Source organism: Rattus norvegicus, chromosome 15 (genome assembly GCF_021556685.1).
Source record: "Rattus norvegicus strain SHRSP/BbbUtx chromosome 15, alternate assembly SHRSP_T2T, whole genome shotgun sequence".
Classification (NCBI taxonomy): Eukaryota; Metazoa; Chordata; class Mammalia; order Rodentia; family Muridae; genus Rattus; species Rattus norvegicus.
Genome location: NC_141548.1, coordinates 40,454,808 through 40,478,673, shown reverse-complemented (window position 1 = coordinate 40,478,673; position 23,866 = coordinate 40,454,808). Strand labels below are relative to the sequence as shown.

Genomic DNA, 23,866 nt, shown 5'->3' with positions numbered 1-23,866 from the left:
CTGAGATGACAAGTCATCACTAGCTTCCTCAGTCATATTATGTGGGCTTATCTGCACATGTATATGTGTGCATAAATATGTGTATTTGCATTTTGTATATGTATATATATGTATGTGTATACACATCTATGTGTATCTGCATGTGTATATATATGTATATACACATGTGTGCATCTGCATATGTGTGTATATGTATCTATATATGTATGTGTATACATATATTTATGTGTATCTGTATTTGTATGTGCATATATGTATATAATTTGTACATGTATACATATATGAATGTATGTTAGCTTTATGCATCTGTGTGTATATACATATATACATGTACATTCATATCTTTAATGTGTATCTGTATATGTATTTGTATATATACCTGTATGTGTATATATGTATACATATACATATATTTGTATATCTATACATGTGTATATGTATTTATATACATAAGCATGTTTATCTATATATTCATGTGTATGTATATGTATGTATGCATATATATGAATATTTATATTTACAGTTATAAAGTTGCTTACCTTTCTCTTTTTGCTGGCTTTCAGGACAATCATTAGAGCAGTTATGTTTTTCTTTATATTGCTAGATATATTTGTAGACTTCTTTTTTTGGCCCTGAGTTTCTATTCCTATTTGTATGATTGGACTTATCTCAGTACTTTGTAAAGAAATAAAATGGAAAATGGAAGAATAATAAATGGAGAAGAAATGCCTTCTCTCCATTCTGATCTGTTTGATTGAAAGGGGTACAGGGTTTGTGTTTGGTAGCAGTGGCCGCCAGGCGGCACCAGCGCTCTCTACTGTCTTCTTTAGGGAGGCCCTTTGGCCTGGAAGTTTCTCCCTGCAAATGGTCCCTGGCAGGCCACCGTACATGTGATGACTCCAGTGCTTCAGGTTCTTCCAGTCATTAAACTTATATGATCATTGTCATAGACATTCCTAAAGGAATGGAAGTGGTGGGGGTGGCTGGCCCAGGCACCTGGAGGCGGGACTTTGGTCCTGTGCTGGTTTGCCTTTTGTCAACTTCACACACATCATTGTCACCGGGGAAGTGGGAACCTCAGTGAGAAAACGCCTCCACCGGATTGCCTGTGAGCAGGTCTGTGGAAGGTTTCCTTGATTAACGATTAATGTGGGAGGACTCAGCCCACTGTGGTGGTAGAAGAAAGCTACTGCAGGTAGCAAGACGGTCAGCTGCATCCTCCCATGGCCTCTGCATCAGCTCCTGCCTCAGGTTCCTGAGTTCCTTTCATGACTGATTGGGATGTGTAAACCAAACGAACACCTTCCTCCACAATGTGCCTGTGGTCATGGTGGTTATCACAGCAATAGAAAGCTTACTCTAGCTGTCCCAAGTGGAGCATTCAGGGAGGGTGCCGTGGGGCAAGGAAGGAGCAGCCTCTCCATCACCAAGTGTCTTTGGACTTCTGTCTGAAAGGAATACACTACTGGTAGTGGCATGCCTCCTGTACAAAAACAAACAAAACCAACCAAACAACAACAAACCAACCCCCCAACCAAACAACAAAACAAACAAAACCAAAACCAACCCCCAACCAAACAACAGAAATAACAACAAAAAATGAAAACCCCAAAACCCCCAAAATAACAAAACCCAAAACAACGACAATGACAGCAGCAACAACAACAAGCAGACAACTGACGGGGGTACTCATTGACGAGACCCAAGGGACCAATGCTACTGTTCGTCTTTGCCTGCGTTATCTACTAGTAGGGAATATGGCATTTACAGTCACTCAGTAGCGAGCCCTCCATGTCCTCAAGTTAGAAGAAGCCTTTGACAAAGGCTGGAATAATACACTTATGTATAATTTTTATAGTCAGGTTCCTGGTCCTTCATAAATCTATTTGTTGCAATAACTAATTGTGACAAAGTGTATTTCCCCTGAGAATCTTCCCCCCCAACAGTGGCTTCACTTTTATTCTCTCAAGCCTTTCTAGGGGACCCAGGAGAGGTGTAACCCAGCAAAGAGCACTCCCATGGAGCAACAGGACCTGGGAGGAGACCACCGTCCACTTACTCCCAGAGCTCCACTGACATCCAGGCCTGGTGCTCCCTGCAAGAACTGTTGCTGGCGCTGTTGTCAGGGTGTACCATGAGGAGGATCCCACAGCTTATTTACATTTTTATTATTTTTAGATTTATTTTATGTGTATGAGTATTTAGCCAGTGTGTGTGTGTGTGTGTGTGTGTGTGTGTGTGTGTGTGTGTGTGTACTTAAAAACACATGTGCTCTGGTACTTATGAAGGTCAGGAGAGGGATTGTGAAAGAAGGACAAGTACTCTGAACCAACAAGCCATCTCTCCATCTCTTGTTTAATTTTAATGCTGGGACTGAACCCGGTGCCCCAGATATGATAGGCCAACGCTAAAGCACTGAGCATGCCCACAGTCCTCCTCCATAGTTGGTTTCATTTGTCCTTAAATTTTTTTTCTATTTCTGTTAGTCTGATCAGGTGCTTGAAGGCTGACAGACTAGAGTATTCATTCATTACAAGGAGAAGGGGCTGGATGAAATACAGACATCTCTTCTGGTTTTCCAGGGATACAGACAACAGCCACATACTTAAAGCATTCTTGGCTAAAAACAGACATCTGGTCTCCCTGGGGCCCACACAGTTCAAGGAAGGTGGTCCTCCTCTGCTGTGATGCTCCTCCTCTTTGGGCCTTAAGACTCAAGAAACACCGGCAGTAAAGCCAATTTGTTAAATACCACCCCTCCTCCTATCACAAGAGGGTCATCCCTGTCCCCATGGGTCCCTGTGATACATACTTAACCAACAGATGTAACTCAAGGTGATTTTTGTAGTGTCAGTCCAGTTGGCAGCACACTGAGACATGTGTGTTATCTTAAAGCAGATACCAGGTAGTGCCTAGTGTAGGACCAAGTGACACTCTGGGCTGTAATTAAGAATCAAAGCAAATAAGGGTTATAGTGTAAACTTGACCAAGGCATTCAGTAGTCAGCCCTCCCGGGCACAGCTGGGGGTGGGGTGGTTTCAGGTCAAGGAGGAAAGAGATTGGGTCTCACAGGACAACATAAAGCGAATGATAAGACAGACACTTCCTATATCACTGAACCCACTTTTGAAGAGGGCTAGCTTATGAGGTCATCTCGACATTTTCAGCTGAACAAATTTATGTGTCATTTATTGGATTCCAGTATCTGTCGTAAGGTCGGTGCTACCCCAAGAGTCAGGATCCACTGGGGAGCACCGGGAGGACAGCACTGGTTAGCGCAGGCTGAAAGCAAGGTTTCACAGAAGTTACTCCTCTGTGGACTCCTCCTATCTCCCATGCCAGTCCAGGCGAGCCTGGGAGTGGGCTACAGCGGGAAGGGGTACTCACAAGCCTTTCTTCTATGTAGTATCTGATACCTTTTGGGGGTCACTCAGTTTGGCAGACAGGAGTGTGTGTGTGTGTGTGTGTGTGTGTGTGTGTGTGTGTGTGTGTGAGTTCACAGAGGAAAGAGTAGAAATGCTGAGATTGGAGTTGGGCTCCAAAGCGATCCGCATGAGGTGAGTATGCCAAAGCAGGGCTACTGTGAGGAACAAGGCAGATGCCATCACAGGGATCCAGGACGCTCACTTTTACCTTCCTGACTCTTGGCAGTGACACACTAGATCCTGTCCCAGAGGCCTGCCATTACCCCTAAGTTATTTTTCCTCCTTTCTGAGATTAACATGTTTTTATCACTATTCGCTTTTGACTTGGAGTCATACTTCTGGGCTGGGGTGAGTTATAGGGACTTATCAGGAATCAGCTTCGAAGAGAGCATCCCCTTGCATTCTGAGCTTGTGGATCTGTCGCCACTGGCCTGACCTGAGAAATCAAGGTTCTTCGAGTATCATCATCACCACCACCACCACCACCACCACCACCACCACCACCACCACCACCACCACCACCACCACCACCACCATCATCGATCACCATCACCATCATCATCATCAATCATCAAATATCCTCATCAATCATCCTCGTCCTCCTCCCCATCCTCCCCATCCTCCTCCCCCTCCTCCTCCTCCTCCTCCTCCTCCTCCTTCTTTTCCTCCTCCTCCTCATCACCATCAGCAGCTGCTGCTACCGCCACTGCCCAGCAGAGGCTTCGAAAACCTAAGCTGAAGGCCAGCTGGAATCCTGAGCCAACCTTCCGCAGCAGTCTTGAGGGCTCTCCAGCTGGCACTTGAGCCAATACTGGCCACCGCCTGCTCTTAGAGAAGAATCTGATTGCAGCTCAGCCATTTCCGTTCACACAGGTTTTATTTTTCATGCTGCAATAGAAGTGATAGCAACACAGTTGGCTAAAGTTTAAACCATGGTTTGACAAACTTTAAAATATTCAGTATTTAGCCCTTCTCAGAAGTTGGCTTAATCCCGATCCAGAATTAGACGAGATCATGTTTTATTGATTTCCACAGGAGCAGAACTCGGAGTCCTGGGAAGTCCAAAGTATTTGAGGCAGGTCAGAGCCCTGGGTTTTCCTTGTGAGGATGGTGAACCTGAGGCTGATGGACGGTGATGGGGAAGCGAGCCTGAAGGCCCTGCTGGAAAGGTTCTGAAGTTGCATCTGAGCTGCTGTGGGCCCTTCCAGTGGGGAGACAGGAAGCACCACACTGGGCAGGGAATGGTACACACCCATGCTTTTCTGTCCCAAGGATAAACAGAATCTGGGGATAATTTGGCATTGCTCCTGATGCCAGAAGTTGGCATTTGGTGAGGTTGGGGTTGTAAACATAGCCTTACTGGATGGTCTAGTCACCATTCACATGGTGGCAGCAACGGACAACAAATGGGGAACGCTGGTGTGGCTGCAGTGCCTGCTCTCCCTAAGGCTCCAGTGCACTCACTGGAGGCTGGCCCTGTGGGGCGGCACCACACACTTTCCTACTTTGGGGCACAGGGCACTGGCTCACAGGTACAATCAAAAGGACAGCCAAAAATGTTCCATTTTAACTGTTTAGACAGTGCTACAAAATACAAAAGATGGCTGTGGTCATTTATGGAGAGATGTATGTAGCCCTTTTAAAGTGTGTGCTTTTTAAAGTCAGAGAATCTCACACCTGTTTCCCCAGCGCACGTCAAACCTGCTATTTGTAACTGCAGGCATTGAGTTCTCTTACACACATCAGTTCAGGGGGGACAGTCTACAGGCTTGCTTACCACCATGAGCTGCCTGAGGAAGAGTGTGCAAAACTAGTTTTCCTAACTCAGGTTATTTTATAAGTGTGCAAGGCATTGATGACTCACGCTGTCTATAAGGCTTGTTAGCTAGTTGTGTGTAGGCCCAGACTTTCAAGTGCTCAGTGGCTTCAAAGCAAGGCGTTCTGCTGTCTGCTGTGGGCTGGTGGCTGTGCTATGAACCATCCACTGAAAGCAGTACTTGTGGGTTTTCGGGTCCTGGGTCCCTGTGTGCCTGGGCACCAGGAAGGCATGCATTCTGTGCTGCACACTGACCCTGGATCAGTCACTGTGTCCTTTTCTGGTCAACATTTTGGCCTTAGTTATTTTACTTCTGGAGTATGAAAAATCATCAGTCATCTCTGACTATGCTTTCTTTTTCACTTCAAATAATTATAGGAAGCATTAGATTGTATTTTTGAACATTTAAAAATAGATTTTATGATTTAAGTGTGTCGAAAATTTATTTCCATACAAATGTGTTTCTTCTTTTTTTTTTCTTTTCTGAACTTCTAGAAATATGGCACCTGCCAGCTAAGGATAGGGGCGTGGTTGGCATGCTAACAGTCTCCCTAGACAGAGAATTAAGTTCTCTCAGAGCTGGCAATTGGGACTGAGAGCACCCTGTAAATAAAGAGCCAGCCGGGCATAGTGGTTCCTGTGACTGAGTCTGTCTGAAAGCCATGGCGCTCTCAGATGTAGAACTCCTCCATGTCATCAGCCTCGGGACCAACTGTTGTTGGAGGCAGTACTATGTCTTGGACACCCTGTGTGGCTTTGGGGTCATGACATGGCGGGGGTGTGGATGACTCTGTGAGCAAGGAGGCACCAGAAGCTGAGAGGCCAGGAGTAGTTATCTCTGCAGGGCTAGGAGACCCTTTGGTGAAGAGAGGGTGAGAAACACAGGCCGTATCTGGGCTCACCTCACTGGCAGCAGGCAGTGGTCCTTTCTCAGGACTCTTGTGTGCTGGCCAGCGGCTGCTACACCCCTCAGAGGAGAGGGATGCCTCTACTGTGTTGCAAAACCTACTGGGGGCGGAATATGCAGAGACCACAGACAGGTCTGAGGAGGACAGCCGCAGGCCTGTGTCCACATCTGTCTCTTGGGCCCCCTCTAAGTCATCAATGGACATGAGGCGGCTGGGCTTCCACTCTGATGCGCTGTGTCTCTGGGAACCAGTTAGTAGTGGCTGTGGTTCAGTCGTGGAGGTGCCTCCACTGGGCAAACAAAACAAAGACTTGCTTCTCTGGAAAGACCAGGCAGGACTGGAGGTGTTCAACTGTGGGCTATACTCCTGTTTGTTCCCAGGGAGTGGGGCCATCTGTTTGGATGGGCTGTCACGTAGGGCTGTCTGGCTGCTGCCCTGTCCTGTGTTTGGTGTGTCGATGGCTGCAGGAGGAGCGGAATGAGGCTTCTTCTCAGAGGAGTGATGCGCTCTGCTGCACTTGGGTCCCTTTTTGTGTGCCCTCTGAGCCTGTGGAGAGAGGGCTCCATTAGTCAGAGGCTACATTGAGGCTCACTGTTAAATGCAGCATGAAACATACTGCCAATCATTGGGAACTCCAACGCTGGCTAGGAAGCTACCTCCAATCTGAGTACAGCTGGCTCCTCATTCCGACAGGGTATTGAATTGTGTAGAGCCCACATGGGAATGTACTAAGGAGCAAGACCCTGGATAAGCAGACACGGGGAGACGAGAAGCCCTAAAAGTCTCCCTGCACTGCTCAACGCTCTGCTACCTCTGTCTTTGCTGTCCAGTTTGGATCACGCAGCAGGGCTTTAGTTGAGGGGAGAAAAAATGCCACCTACACTCTTCCACATTTCTAGGAGAGTCTCATTCTTCGTACTAGTCTGGTGGGTACACTCCGTGTTGACTTTAAGCAATATGATTTCTTGTCACAATGAGGGGCCAGTTGTACTTCCCCTGTCCTCCCACCCCAGACTGAGATACACTCCAACCTTAGCAGAAGACCCAGCAAGGGAGGTTTCCCAGGGCAGAATGTCTTCCACAAAAGAGGGGCTTTTGGGGAGGGGGTCAGCATTCATTCACATTTGGCCTTTCAGGGATTAGGAACAGGAAGGGGACTGTTGCCTCCTGATGAGTCGTAAGGATGGGTGGTGGGGAAGATGGCATCACCCTCCGACACCCAGCTCTGCTCCTTTTGCACACACCAGCCCTGCTGACTTCACAATTGACCAGGATCTTTTGCATGGGACTGGGCCTCTGCTCAGGCTCATTTCACCTCCCCTGCTTCTTCCCAGTGATCCCAAGCTGATAATGAAAATTTACATTAAACAACAGACTAGAGGACAACAGGTCTGAATTTATTTAGGATTGGCGCCTCTGATTGACAAAACCTAAAATAAAAAGGTGTTTCCAGGGTTTTACTAGAAGGGGCATTTCCTTCTGGCAGGCTGAGATGTGTGGTGTCTTCACAACAGACAACCCCACTTCCCCCATTAATGAGGAACTTGGTTTCCACAAGCCACCCAGGAGCTACTGCTCGGTGTAGAATATATCCATTGAGATTTTATCACGGGCAAAGGAGGGGGAGCTACAGCTGAAAAGATTCTGGTTTGACCACATGATTAAAAAAAAAAGTTATTGAAAGGATCTAAGGCAAAACAAAGAAGAGAGAGTAGAGAATGTGGTGGTCGACCTTTGAGGGTGCTGGGGCAGAGTGGATATGAGTGGAAGTGGGTCCTGAATCACACACAATCTAGGACATGGGTGTGTCAAAACTAGGTGTCTTTCTGGCAGGATGGTGGTGTGAAGTGGGGGAGATGGCTGGATGGAGGTGTGAAGTGGGGGAGATGACTGGATGGAGGTGTGAAGTGGGGGAGATGACTGGATGGTGGTGTGAAGTGGGGGAGATGACTGGATGGTGGTGTGAAGTGGGGGAGATGACTGGATGGTGGTGTGAAGTGGGGAGATGGCTGGATGGTGGTGTGAAGTGGGGGAGATGACTGGATGGTGGTGTGAAGTGGGGGAGATGGCTGGATGGAGGTGTGAAGTGGTGGAGATGACTGGATGGTGGTGTGAAGTGGGGGAGATGGCTGGATGGTGGTGTGAAGTGGGGGAGATGACTGGATGGTGGTGTGAAGTGGGGAGATGGCTGGATGGTGGTGTGAAGTGGGGGAGATGACTGGATGGTGGTGTGAAGTGGGGGAGATGGCTGGATGGTGGTGTGAAGTGGGGGAGATGACTGGATGGAGGTGTGAAGTGGGGGAGATGACTGGATGGTGGTGTGAAGTGGGGGAGATGACTGGATGGAGGTGTGAAGTGGGGGAGATGACTGGATGGAGGTGTGAAGTGGGGGAGATGACTGGATGGTGGTGTGAAGTGGGGGAGATGGCTGGATGGTGGTGTGAAGTGGGGGAGATGACTGGATGGTGGTGTGAAGTGGGGGAGATGACTGGATGGTGGTGTGAAGTGGGGAGATGGCTGGATGGTGGTGTGAAGTGGGGGAGATGACTGGATGGTGGTGTGAAGTGGGGGAGATGGCTGGATGGAGGTGTGAAGTGGTGGAGATGACTGGATGGTGGTGTGAAGTGGGGGAGATGGCTGGATGGTGGTGTGAAGTGGGGGAGATGGCTGGATGGAGGTGTGAAGTGGTGGAGATGACTGGATGGTGGTGTGAAGTGGGGGAGATGGCTGGATGGTGGTGTGAAGTGGGGGAGATGACTGGATGGTGGTGTGAAGTGGGGAGATGGCTGGATGGTGGTGTGAAGTGGGGGAGATGACTGGATGGTGGTGTGAAGTGGGGGAGATGGCTGGATGGTGGTGTGAAGTGGGGGAGATGACTGGATGGAGGTGTGAAGTGGGGGAGATGACTGGATGGTGGTGTGAAGTGGGGGAGATGACTGGATGGAGGTGTGAAGTGGGGGAGATGACTGGATGGAGGTGTGAAGTGGGGGAGATGACTGGATGGTGGTGTGAAGTGGGGGAGATGGCTGGATGGTGGTGTGAAGTGGGGGAGATGACTGGATGGTGGTGTGAAGTGGGGAGATGGCTGGATGGTGGTGTGAAGTGGGGGAGATGACTGGATGGTGGTGTGAAGTGGGGGAGATGACTGGATGGTGGTGTGAAGTGGGGGAGATGGCTGGATGGAGGTGTGAAGTAGGGAGATGACTGGATGGAGGTGTGAAGTGGGGGAGATGACTGGATGGGGGTGTGAAATGGGGAGATGGCTCGATGGTGGTGTGAAGTGGGGGAGATGGCTGGATGGAGGTGTGAAGTGGGGAGATGGCTGGATGGTGGTGTGAAGTGCAGGAGATGACTGGATGGGGGTGTGAAGTGGGGAGATGGCTTGATGGTGGTGTGAAGTGGGGAGATGGCTCGATGGTGGTGTGAAGTGGGGGAGATGGCTCGATGGTGGTGTGAAGTGGGGGAGATGACTGGATGGATTCCCTAGCAGCCCTGTAAAAAAAGACAAGCACAGGAACATGTGTCTGTCACTTCAATGCTGGGGAGGAAGATGGCCAGATCTCTGGAGCTGACTGGCTAGTCAACCTAGCTGAACTGGTGGGCTCAAGGTTCAGAGACCCTATCTCAAAAAATAAGGTGGAGAGAGCTTCAGAAAGACACCCAATGTTGACCTCTGGCCTCCACATGCATATGCTCATGCACAGGCACACAAAGATACATATATGCACCACGCATGCACGCGCGCACACACACACACATGCACACACACACACACACACACACACACACACACACACACACACACAGACCTTTTTCTTAGAGCTGAAATTATGGATGCTTAAAGAATATGATACAAGACCCAAGTGCGCGGAGCAAGGTCACAGCTGCTGGTGGTTTTGAGACAGATGCTTTTCACCATCCTTAAGCTTGGCCGGGTAAAAGACAGAATGGGCTTGTTGTGGTTCCCAGTCAAGTGACTGCTATGGGACATTCAAACCTGTCTCTCTCACGTAGCCCGGTGGATTTAAATTTGGCTTAAAGTCCAACATGGCAGGCTGGAGACTGTGGACTTGAACAGGGCTGTTCATGCTTCCAACAAGCCCACAGGTGGTCTCTCTAGTTTCTACTGCACCATGAAGCCGGGAAGCCAGAGAAACCCCATACCGTGCTGCTCTGATGAAGGCTGGCAGTGGCTCTGTTTGGCTGGGGAGTGCAACCTGCACAGTGGAGGTGCCTGCTGGGTGTGTGTCTCAAGGCTGGCACAGTACTGTGGATAACGGCAGGCATCCGGGGGTGAGAGCTTGGGAAGGAGGCTGCAGAGCTTTTCCTACCCTTCTCACATCTTCGAGACTCTAGGGCCAGGGCTGACGACCGTGGGACATCTACCTGAACCCAGGCTGGTGGCTATTCTTTAGCTTTCCCCAGTGGGATCTCATCTGACCTAAAGGCAGTCCACCTGTGCCAAGGATGGAGCCTCTGACTTGTTTCCCTGGGGCTGGCTTTGTTTCCAGCCTCTCTGCTTGATTGGGAACAATGGGGCTAAGAGCAAACCCAGAAACTCTGCCCTAGTGGGATTTCCCAGAGTACAACAGGAGCTGTGTCCTCACTGTTGGCTGCCAGCTCTCAGGGGCAGCCTTCCTGAGCACCAGCAGTGACAGCAGAGATGGTGTGAAGTCAGCACCACCTCCCTTCTCTGTGGAGCAGCGTGGGCTGGATGCCCCACTGGAATTCACAAGCTCCTTTCCTCACTATTTAAGGAACTTTCTCAAAGAGCAGAACAGCATGCATAAATTAATCTGCCACAGGAAGGCAGCCAGCCAGGGAGAGCTGCTTCTGCTTCTCATGTCACTGGCAATTGGAATCCAGCTAGGAGCTCGTCCTGAGGCTGCAGCACAGGCAGACTTGGTGAAGTGAAAGGTTCTCCTGAGCTGAAGCACCTTCCTCAGGTGTCTTAAGAGGCTCATCCGTACGTGGGTAGAGCCATTCAGTAAGTGCTAGTAGAGGTCACCAGCTCTCCCTTCCAGGGGCTCAGAGTGTCTCCCTGTTTGTTCAAGATCAGGAAACCCTGCCTCTGCCTCCTCTCTCTGAATAAGGGCATCCTCTCCTGCTCTGTCCTTGGGGTAAACATGCTCAGCATACCACTGTCTGCTGTCTAATAAATCAAAGATATACCTTTAAAATCAGGGATTAATAACAATGAGGGGCATCTCAAGGAAAATGGGTAACTGAGTCTTGAGAATCTGAGGCTCCACTGCAAAATGGTTCCACATAAGAAAGTGGGGCTTGGTTTGAGAGAAAGATGTTGCATCTTGCCTCTCTTTTCTTTAGAAGATTTTCATATGCTTTCTGAGGATGCCAGTCATGGTCAAAGCCTATGCTCCTTTGTGAATGGTCAGGAACAGGAGGAGGAGGGGAAGGAGGAGGAGGAGGAGGGGGAGGAGGAGGAGGGGGAGGAGGAGGAGGAGGGAAGAGACAGGGGGAAAAGATAGGTAAACTTAGGTGGAGAAAGCCAGCTACAATTTGTAACCCATGGCATTTTGAGGTAGAAGGTTGGAAGGGGATTATTATATAAATATCTGGCCCTTTAAGGGGGCTGGAGAGATGACTCCACTGTTAAGAGCACAGGCTGCTCTTGCAGAGGACCCACATTTGATTCTCAGCCCTCTTGGCAGCTCACGATTGTCTGTTAAGTTCCCATCCAGAGGCTCTGATACCCTCTTTCTGGTCTCTGTGGGCACCAAGCGCTCATGTTGGTGCACAGACACTTACATACAGGCAAAACAACCCTACACATAAAGTAAGTGTTAAAAGACAAAAAGCCAGTAGTTTAAGCCAATTATCAGGAGTGTCATTTCTCTGACAGAGAATCCAGCTATGAGCCCACCCTGAGATGGCAGCACAGGCAGACTTCTGGTGAAGTGAAGTGTTCTCCTGAGCCAACACACCTTTCTCAGGTGTCTTCAGAAGCTCATCCATTCACATCTTCATGAACTCTCCTATCCATGCCTGCTTAGATGCCTGCCCAGCCTCTGAGGCAAAGGGCAAGGGGATGTTGTGAAGATTGATCTGGCCACCTCTCTTCTCCTGGACAGCATTCATTCTCTTGGGCACATGAATAGGAGCAGAGTTGCTAGACCCTAGGTGAGCATATTTTTAGTTTTAATAGACACTTTCAAATATTCCAGAATTGATGGTATGAATGTACAATTCTGCCAAAGATTTAAATGTATTTTAATTACTTCACACTCTCACCAAGATCTGGTATTATCATTGTATTTAATTTTAGTTCTTCTGGTGGGCAATAGTACTTCATCATTGTGCTAATTTGTATTTCTTTGATGAGCACCCCACCCCTGTATCCAGGGACACCCTATGTGACCCAGGCTAGCTTCAAACTCAAGATCCTCTTGCTGCTGCCCTGAGGGCTGGAATTGTAGGCCTGTACCACACCATGTGTGACTGTTGGGTACCTTTCAATGCTCATTGGCTGAGACTCTGTGTGTAAAGTGCCTGCCTTTTTGTACACATTCTGGAGTTAATACTTCTACAAAGATTTAAGCATCACAGGTATTACAAACCCACCTGGAACTTGTGGTTTTATTCTGATTGTGTTTTATGATTAAGCGCTTTTAATGAAGACATTTACATGGTTTTTTTTTCCTCAAAACTGTTGCTGGTTGTGCTATCTTAAGGATGTGCAGGTGAGGTGACTCTGGGTAAGTGTTCGCTATGCGTGGGGCCTACTATAGTGAAGAGAGACAACCAAGTCCTGTGGGTTGTCCTCAGACCCTCAGGACTGCTCTGTGGTACCTGTACACACACACACACACACACACACACACACACACACACACACAGATACAGACACATGCATACAGATACGTATGCACACAGATACACAGATAAACACACACACACATACACATAGATAATGCATACAGATACACACACACAGACACATGCACCAAATATATACACAGAAATGTCCTCTTTGCCTTGCTGAGGACCCCTCATGCTACAGCCTTTTCTTTCTTATTCAAGGGCCCATACCTGTTTCTATGGCCACTTGAATGACGATGTTCTGAATGATTTCGAATTTCCATGACAACACATGACTGTTTTAGAACCTTAAGGACCATTTTGGTTGATCTACTTGAAGTAAGCCTTTGCAACTTTGCAACTCCAAAAGTTGGCCCCTGGAAGCCAGAGACCTGTAGGGATAGGAAACCACCACTTCCCTCTCTGTCTAATGCCCTTCTGTGGTGGTTCGTTTGGCCTTCATTGCAAGTGTTTGGACTAAGGTGCAGTGAACTTGTCTTCTTAGTTCATCTGTCTAGAAAGTAAAACAGCAGTGGGAATTTACCCGACGTAGCTCCTTTGCCACAACTTTTGACCGTGTTCTTATCTGCAAACCTGTTTTTACAACAGACCCTGCTTGCTGGCCTTGAACTTCATCAGTACCAACCATTTCTATAGCGTTAGGAGCTTGCTCTTGTAATCCCATCTGTTCATTCCTTTAAAACAGAGAGCTACCGAGATCATTTGTGATGTGAAGGCTGGGGTGCTTGCCATCAGATGGCTCTCTCAGAATGAACGCCCAGGTTAAAGCCAAGAACTCCACCCTGTCTTCCTCAGAGTATGGGAAGTCATGGTCACTGGACAGGCTGAAGTGTAAAGACAGATCTAATTGTCCTAGTAAACCTGACTTACCTGGGAGATAGTGTTGACTACAGGGCTTGGTCTAGTAACAGTGCCTCTGCTCTACAGAACTGGGGTCATCACGCCATAGCATTTTGTGCTACTATGAGATGCCCAGGGAGTGTGTCAGGAACTCCTATTAGTCCACCCTAAGGTGCTCTCCTGGCCAGAAATCTGTGTGGGCTCTCCTCGTTGTGAAACTGTGAATACAAACCTTAAATAATACTTGGAAACCTCATTTGTGCTCAGTATTTAAGATGTGGAGGCAGAAACAGAGAACCTCGGGGTGGAAGAACTTGATGTTCAAGAAGGATGGTGGTAATTCTCACCAGAGACAAGGGAGAAGGCAAGCGGCGTTGCAGGGCCCAAGGGATGAACACATTTTCAGTTGTGGCAATGATGACATGTGGCAAGATGGCATTTGTCTGCAGCGACATCAGCCATTTTTGCCTCCTGGGGACATGCGGGCTGAAGGACAAATGTGGGCCTGGGGTCTCTGAGTGAAACTGAGCAAATGCTGGAGCTGCAGATGACCTTCCAGGGGGTAGGGCAGCTCTTACTCTCGCTCGTTCAGGAACACCATGAACTAGAACAGAATCCCAGAACTGTTCACTGATCCGTGACTCTCCCTTCTTAGCAATTAAGTCCCTTAGACCTTCTGCCGAGCTGGGGACCAGCCTTGGCTCTACCTGGACCAGTCCTAACTGGAATTAAATTCATCTTTCATTTTCCAGAAGATTGATTTCAGGTCATTAGTGCAAGTGTTCTCAATTTGCTTTCACATACAGAAAAACAAGCAAACAAAACAAAACCACACACTTCCCCCACCCCAGAAAAAAAAACATCTAAAACTCCTTTTAATTACATTTAGGGTGTGTGTGTGTGTGTGTGTGTGTGTGTGTGTGTGTGTGTGTGTGTATGTGTGCGCGCTCGCACAAAAATGTACATGTGCCACCATTCATGTGTGGAGAATTGTGGACAACTTGACTCCCTCTACTATGTGGGTCCCAAGCTCATCATGCTTGGGACCTAGTGCCTTTGTCTGCTGAGCCATCTTGCTAGCCCCCAAGAGCTACTTTTGAAGCTAAATATTCAGGACTAGGAACATAGCTCAGTGGTAGGACATCTGCCTGGCAGGCACCAGGCCTTGTGGCCACTCTTCACACCACCAAGTAATCGTGACAATGACACTGAGCCAATTAGAATTGTCAGCTTTCATTGTGTGCTTGTACACACACGTGCAGATCAGAGCAGGGCTTTTCCTGTCTTTCTTTATCTTCCTCTGTGCTACTGCCTGGGGGCCGGGCTTCTCAAGAACCAGAAGTTTGCACTCTGTGATAGGTTGTCTGGTAATCACTTGGTCTCTCTCTGCCAATACTGGGGTTCCAGGCATATGCCACCACACTTGGCTTTTTATGTGTGTGCTGGGGATTCAAACGTGGGTCCTCATGTTTGCACAGCAAGTGCTCTGAGCCCTGGACCACCTCCATGGCCCCTAATGCTGTCAGTTTCTCTTCAGCTGATTTCAGTTCAATTTGTAAATTTTATTACACTAGTAAAAAAATAATCTGCAAATGTTAGCAATAGTTGCTTTAAAGGAGCCTTTTGTGGCTGAATTAATTTCCTTTAATATTTTATAGCTGCATTGGGTGTATTCATATTTAGGAGTTGACTTGTTTTGCTTGGAGATGTTGGGGATGGAGCCCAGGGCCTCATACATAGTAGGCAAGCAGTCCTACTAAGAAGATCTCAGTACCAAAGGCATATCTGCAAGGTAACTAGGCAACTAAAGGGGGGAGCATCAGAAGTCAGCAACAGTGCTTATAAGTGGCTGTTGCATCAAGAAAGCTTTGTGGTAGAGTGAATAGGAATGGTCCCTTAGCTCACGTATTTGAATGCTTACTCACTGGGGAGTGGAACTCATTAAATTAGAAGGATTAGGAGGTGTGGCCTTGTTAGAGGAAGTGTGTCACTGGGAGCAGGTTTTGAGTTTTCAAAAGCCCATACCTGGCCCTGTATTTCTTCCCCTCTCTTCTCTAAGTGTCTGCCTGCCTGCCTGCCTGCCTGCCTGCCTGCCTGCCTGCCTGTCTGTCTGTCTGTCTGGCTGTGTGTCATCCTGTGGCTCAGAATGTAGCTCTCGGCTACTGCTCCAGCACCGTCCCTGCTGCCACGCGTCCCACCATGATGATGATGGACTAAACCTGAGACTGAAAGAAAATCGCCAATTAAATGTTTTCTTTTAATAAGTGTTGCCTCGGTCAAAGCAACTTCTGACAGAAATAGAACAGTGACTAAGACCTCAAAGCACCTTGCGAGGTTCTCTGCAGGTAGGTTCTTCTCTGGCTTCTATGGGCCTACACAGCATCATTCATGGGCCACAGACCACCAGTTTCTACACGCTCAAGTCCTGGTTCTACATATTCATGCCACACGAACTTGGTTCCTTCTACCTACGTGCCTATGCCAAGGGTGGAATCTGGTATAGGGAGAGTGGTTAGCAGGCTAGCTGCCTGGATTCTCCCACCCCACCAGACACAGAGGAGAACGGTCACACCAAAACTCCAGTGGGAGTCTGAGGTTGTATCTAAAGGAAAGATTGCTAATTCTGATCTGACCCCATTCTTTCTTGTGAAAGACTAGAGTCCTTCTTTTGATAACATTGGGAGGTTATAAAATCATCTTCGATAATGACTGAGCTCTGGAAACTTCCTCTCCACTCTTATTATCAATATTTCTTCAATTGTTTGCATCCCTCTTTGTGTGTGTGGGGGGAGGGTTTATTTTACCTTATAGCTTATAATAAATTATGAAGGGAAGTCAGGGAGGGAACATGGAGGCAGAAACCAAAAGCAGAGGTCATAGAAGAATGCTGCTTACTGGTTTTCTCTGTTTGCTTTCTTATAAAAGGACCACCATTGTTCACAGTAGACTGAGCTCTTCCAAGTCAATCATTAATAAGAAAATGCCCCATTGTTTTGCCTGCAGGCTACTTCTATGGGGACATCTTCTCAGTCTAAAAGGAGATGTGCTCCTTTTAGAGAACTCTAGCTTCTGTCAAGTTGACAAAAAGCTAACCAGTGCCTCAGGGAATCAGGACAAGCCAGAGCACAGGCTATGTTTAAATCAAAGTCCATCAGAGTCTCTTGATGGGCTCCCGAGAGCACCTATCTACTTGGCTCCTCATTGTTCTTGGCCTCCAAGGGTGGACTCAATAGTGATGAACCCAGAATCTGTCTTTAGTCACTTTGATAGCTGTTAGGATATCTAGAACCACAATGTGGTGTCCCTCCCTGATGGCTTCTAGAGAGGAAGAGAGAAGACATTTAATCATCATTTGTTTCTTAGGTTAACAATAGTGGGTTTCTCTCTCTTGGGTGCAGGTAGGTACTGCAGTGTTGAACGGAGCTCATCTCTGAAGTATTACATCTACACGGCTTTCTTATCAAGAAGAAAAGTCATTAGTAAGACATAGGTGTGTACGTGATATTTTCTAGAGAGTGGCGGATAATATTTAGGGAGTGCAATCCATGGGACTGTTAAAACCACACTAATCACTTTAGTCTTTGGTTATATTTTTATGCTGGATGTTGAAGACTATGTTGGTGGCCATTAACTGGCTTTGTTCTGTTGGTTTTGTGAGACAAATCCTATGTCCCCTGGCTGTCCTGGAACTCTCTATGTAGATCATTCTGGCCTTGAACTTAATGAGATCCACCTGCCTCTGCCCCTGAGAGTTGGGAATAAAGGTGTGCAGCACTACTCCTGAATAGCCATTTTTTTCCTGCTAAGGCCAATTGAAGATCTGGTCCTCGGGGGTCACTTGGATTTGGGAGTGACCTTTGGCTCCTCCAGACTCTCTTTGGCTAGCTGTTCGTTTCATTTGAAGTTAAGGTAGCAGCCTTGCTTGACCGTGGTTTCGCTTGGAAGCTGTCTTAGGGTTTTACTGCTGTGAGCAGACACCATGACCAAGGCAACTCTTATAAAGGACAACATGTAATTGGGGCTGGCTTACAGGTTCTGAGATTCAGTCCATTATCATCATCTCCAGCATCCAGGAGAGTTCTACCTCTTGTACTGAAGGCAGCTAGAAGACTGGCTTTCAGGCAACGAGGACAAGGGTCTTAAAGCCCATGCCCACAGTGACACACTTCCTCCAAGAAGGCCACACCTACTCCAACAGGGTCACACCTCCAAAGAGTGCCACTCCCTGGGCCAAGCATATTCAAACCACCACAGAAGCATTAGGGAAAATTTCTTGGGTTGGTCCACTTCTTGTAGACCTGACACTGGTTAGAATCACCAGGTGAGGTCTTCATGGCCTTCCTAAACAAGAGAATAGATGCCTTGCCACAGACATAGAACATTTGAGATGTCCTATAGTCCCCTGGGACCTCACTGACTCCCTCCTGTTTTGATTCCTTTGGCACATCAGCATGGCCATGGGTATGGAACACACAGAAGATTATTTATTCCAATCTGGCACTGTGACTTCTGTGCAACATTTACATAAAGCTTGGGAAAAGCAAGACATTGTCAAGCATACATTTTTATTTAATAAGAACCTATCAATAACTCCACTGGTTGGACATCAGTGTATTGGACTTTGATCTTAGAATTTTCAATAGCATATACATCATATCCAATTCTCATTCTTTACAAACTTGAAATGACTTACTCAGACCTCTGTGTTTGCCTGTGTTTGCTACATAGACAAACCCATCTTTACTAAAATCATTTACTCACTGTTTTTTCCTCAATAGCATGAGGCTCAGTGACAATAACACATTGAGTATCTGATGTGAACTTTTTTTTTCTTTCTCTGGGGAGTGGAGGAGAATATTGTCTATAGTCTCCTCATGAAGTCCCATGGATAAGCAAGAGCTTGGTTTTACCCTGGGAAGCCAACAAACATAATGGACTTACTTCCAGAACATGGGTGAGGGATGACTGCAGAAGTATGAGGGACCTTCCTAAGCATCTGCACTAGAAAGTCTTCATCCAGCATGGATGACGGTTTTCTCATGGACACTGTGGAGTCCTCACTCCCTAGCCCGTATACTCTGCTGGTCCTCCAATCCACAAGGCCATGTGATATTAGGGCAGAATTACCTACACCTGGCTAGGAGGAGCTGGCTATATGAGGTGGTGGTCTAAGGAGTCTGCCCAACCTGTCGTTTTATGAAGGAGTGTCAATAGTCAAAAAGCCCAGCTGTGATGATCGTCTGCAAGCAGACACAGCTGAAGCCAAGAAGATAGTAGTGTGGCTTAGAGGACAGTGCCGTGCAACACCACCCCAATTAAAGAAAGCCAAGCCAAACTAAACACACAGGTTAATGTAATAGATTAATATCATCTGTGTACATGCCAGTAGACCGTGAAAGTGCCAAGGTAAACCCTGTGGTCTTTACACCTTCATATAGTATGTAGAGCCATTTAGCATAACTATGGTTTGAGTTTTGAAGTGAGTCTAAGTAGCAGATAGAGAGATTATTAGACACACAACATAACAAAGATTATTGAAATGATGCTTGTAACACCCAAGAGAACTCAATCAAGGAAGCCCCGTGGCAACTGTGGTGTGGGGTTCCTGTAGAGATTTGTTTTAGGAAGAGGGTCTGCTCTCCCTCCCCAGGAGTGAGCATCCCATTAGCTGTTTTTGGCTGAAGATATCTCCATACTATGAGGTAAGCAATGATAATCCCTGTTGGAAATACTCTCCCCTTCGGTGCGCTTAAGGGTGCGCTGTCTTCATTCTTGGACTGTGGTTATTCTCCTTTATCCCTGTCCCAGAGTCAAGGGTCAGCACGACTCGTGATGGCAGCTTTGGAGGACACTCTGAGGCAGACATGCTAGGGTCTGAGATGGGAGGGCAAAATCTCATCTCTGTGTCAGTTTCTAAGTAAAGTCAAACAACACATGGCAATATATATATTTATACACACACATATATACACACATATGTTTATATACACATGTATACTCATATAGACACAAGTGCACACACATATATAAATATAACACACACACACACACACACACACACACACACACACACACACACACACACACTGTTTCTCTGTAAACCCAGTATCTCACATGGAACAGGAGAATTGCTGAGTTCAGTGACAACTGGCTGGACTCAGAGGACCTGTACTCCTTCTGACTAATATACATTTGTCCAGTAGATGAGTCTTTCCTTTTAGAGCTCATTCTTTCAGAATCCTGTGATAGGTAGAACACTGGGGCTGGAGAGATGGCTCAGTGGTTAAGAGCACTGACTGCTCTTCCAGGGGTCCTGAGTTCAATTCCCAGCAACCACATGGTGGCTCACAACCACCTGTAATGGGGTCTGATGGCCTCTTCTGTCGTGCAGGCATGCAAATAGAGCACTCACATACATAAAGATATTGTTCAAAGAGGCAGAACACTTCATAGGGCTAGAGATATAGGGTAGTAGTTTAGAGCACTGAATGCTTTTCCAGGACCCAGGTTCGAGTCCCAGCACCCACATGGCAGCTCACAGTTGGCTGTAACTCTACCCTCAGGAGAGCGGATGCCCTTCCCTGGTATCATCCTTGGGCACTCACACATGGGGTGCACAGACACATATGCAGGCAAATAAAATTTTAAATATTTTTAAAAACACACTTGATTTTGAAGGGTGAGTGGCAGTCAGCATACATGGCCACGGAGGGCCAGGCCAACAGAAGTGTTTGCATTGCTAATGTCTAGGCTGAGAGCTCCATTAGATGTCCAATTGGTTGGGAGCCTAAACCCATAATTATTTTTTAATGTGCCTGCAGTGAAGGCAAACACTTTGCAAAACTTTCCTCATGAAGAGACCACATCATAGGGTAATAAAATACATTGTTATCTTTTCCGTAGAGACTGCCTTTTAGCCTGCAGTTAATGTCCAGGCCAAGCCCCTGTGTAAAAATACACAGTCATCCCTCCTTCCTTATAGCTAGTTCTCTCCAAAGATGGAGGTCAGTGCTGAATTTTGTGTACTTCTTTGTTGGTTATCATGAGCAAAAACCCACGTGTACTGTGAAGAAGGGAGAATTCATTTACTTGAGGTTAAATTCCAGCTGTGCAGAGCATTGGGTTTTGGTTGGGAAATGTCCCCATGGGTTCATGGGCTCGAACACTTGGTCCCTCTCACAGAAAACATCTAGGAGGTGAGGCCTCTTTGGACAGAGGGGCCCCTGGGAGAGATTGGAGGTGTGATAGCTGCACCCCCACTTCCTGTTGGTTCTCTGCCTCCTGATCACAGAGGCAACATCAGCTGCTGCTTTCTGCTTTTGTCACCCAGCAGGATGGGCTGCAGCCCATTCAACTGTGAGAAGAAACTCTCTTTTCCCTGACAAGTTCCTTCCATGACAGAAGTAGCTAATGCGCTGAGGAGACAGCTATAGCTGTGAGGCTGCAGACAAGCTCTTGGACCTGTGGGGACACGAGACCTTGTCCTACAGCTCTCTAGTCTCCTCTCCGCAGGTGAGAGTCTGATCTGTCCCACTCAAAGTGGGACACTTTCCCCTCCCTGGTGGAAAATACAGCTGTTGTCTCATTCCAAATTTTGCATATGGGGGGTTTAGCCACCAGAAAGGGGAGTAGTTTTTCTTTCCAAACTCTAGTTCCTAATGTCTATGTGATGCCAGGGGCACAGACAACCTGAATGCACCAGTCACATCCAGGGAAGCCACACTGGGTCAGTCTGCTGTAGGTACAGCAGAAGGCTGGACCGGGTCAGCCCTCTGCTCAACACAGTGCACCAGCTACAGTTAAGGAGGCTGGGCTGCATCAGTTATAACTGTGCATGGGGTAGAGGGGCTTTCAGCCAAGGCCTTCTGGGGAGGGTATGTCTTGGCAAAATATAGACCTGAACAGCACCTGTCACAGAAGAGGAAGCTTCACCCTTATCCTCAGCCCCCACTTACATGCTTCAATGGAAGTAGTTTCTCATAGACGATTAAATTATTTTTCAGTTACATGAATGCTATCACCCATCCGGAGAAGGGCAACACTGGAAACCATCTTATTTACATGGAATTTATAGAACAAGAAACCTGGGCAGCCCAGTGCTTTAGAAAGTAGTAGGAAACAGGAGGAGTCACACAGTGACTAATGTGCAGCCTGGCCTTGCAGTCCCAGGTATTGTCTTTGCTTTTCTTTGTTATCTGCCATTGCAGCAGACGAAGCAGCTACAGAGATCGGTAACACTCGTAATTCTCACAATAAATACTTCAGCTAAGCAGTGCACCAAGTTCAGACAAGAAGGGTCTGCATCTTGGAGTTTTCAAAACAATATATTTTGTATAATATATACTATGTGAAGGCAGAAAAGTGAACTTGAAAAGTGAGTATGATCTTCTCATCCCAGAGGAGTTTATCCACATTTCCCAAGTTTTTGGTGTGTGTCTTAGCACACACAAGCACAATTCTAGCTTGGCTAGAGCCAACTGAGAACTCTCGGATGCTGACAGACTAATTAACTCTGCTTTTATGAACAGAATCAAACTCACAGTGGAAATTTTAGAAGCTAGATGGAATCCTCCAACCCCTGTACCTCCTAACATACTCTACAATTTTTATTATACCTCGTTTTTGCTATCTGCCTCCCCTGCAGACGTTAATCTCACTAAAGCAGTGACTTCTGCTTGGCTGCATCCAGAGGTCACAGTGCCTGGCCTGGAGAAGGCACCCTGTGGATTGGCTGAGTCTGGCTACAGTTAGGCCTGATCTATTTTCCTCATGACCTAAGGATTCCAGCAGTGTGTGATACAGGCAATGCCATGAAGGTTGGTGACAGCTGTCGGCGTTGTGGCTATGAGTACTCTGGGATTGAGTGTCTCGTCAGTGTCCAGGCTGCATGTAAGTGATTGAGGCAGCTGCTCTGCGTGGTACCATGTCTCTCAGGGAAGACATTCTCAGGACTCTGTCTTGAAGCTCATTTTGACAGGCAGCAACTTCTTGTGTAAGGCTGCTTTGCTTTTTACATCGTAGAAAGATGCATTTTTATTTACTCTTCTGTGTGCGCCTGTCATGGGTTGGTACACAAGTGTGAGGGTCCCCTGAGAGATTAGGTGTCGGATTCACAGGAGCTAGACTTACAAGCGGTTGTGAGCCACCCAACGTGGAGGCTGCGAACCAAACTTGGGTCCTTCAGAAGAGCGGCAAGGCCTGTACCCACGTCAACATTACTCTTTACTTCAAATCCTTCTGTATCGAGTTGCTGTCCTCTCCTTGCTGAGTATGTGTAATGATCAGTCATCTTTTTAAAAAATGTGGTATGTACTTATGAGTATGCAAAATGAGTATGCACGGAGAGGACTATAGCCATTCTGGACCTTGTTTTAACTAATACCTTCTCTTCTTGAGCAATACAGAGCTCAGGGAGGGGCTGTGTTGTTTATAGAAAACAAAAACAAAAAACCAAAAAGCAAATAATCCCTCTCCTCTGGAAGAGCTACAGAGCTACAGAGGAGGAAGAGGTTCCAATCCAGAGTCTGGACAAGGAAGAGGAGGGGAGAAGCTAAATGTGGTCTCAGTCTAAACAAGGCAGCTGGCGAACTATGCTGTCAAGGGTTTCTATGGTGTATAACTACATCCACTGATCAAAGTTTTTCTACAGTGTATAACTACATCCATGGTTCAAAACTTTATCTTAAAAAGTATACTTGAAGAGAGTTTTAGGAAACTGTAATGGCTAATTCTGACTGTCAACTTGATTGCACTAAGAAGTGCCTGCTCTGACCTGTGGAGGTGTCTGTGAGAATCTTAGAGGTTTGACCGAGAAGGGAAGACTCACTCTGAATGTAGTTGGCACCATTTGTCCCTGCTGGGGTCCCACGCTAAATAAAAAGAGAACCAGGAGTGCAGTCATTTCTTAGGCTCTTCCGGATCTGCTGAGATATGAGTGGGCAGCCTCAGCCTCCAGAGGGCACAGCTTCAAGCTTCCTGGGGCTAAGCCCTCCCTGACACAATGGGCTGTGTGTACTCTCACATTGTGAGCCCAGATA

The 23,866-nt window shown here is 47.2% G+C and overlaps 1 protein-coding gene across 1 annotated transcript in view; it reads right to left on the bottom strand.

Moving 5' to 3' along the window:
- Nucleotides 1–4,283: 4,283 nt before the first annotated feature.
- Nucleotides 4,284–23,866, bottom strand: part of Fam124a (family with sequence similarity 124 member A) — a 55,188-nt gene continuing 35,605 nt past the window's right edge. Inside the window, exon 4 of the mRNA NM_001433101.1 lies at nt 4,284–6,695. Coding sequence (NP_001420030.1) covers nt 5,913–6,695 — 783 coding nt within the window. The 3' untranslated portion in view covers nt 4,284–5,912. The remainder of the gene's footprint in view (nt 6,696–23,866) is intronic.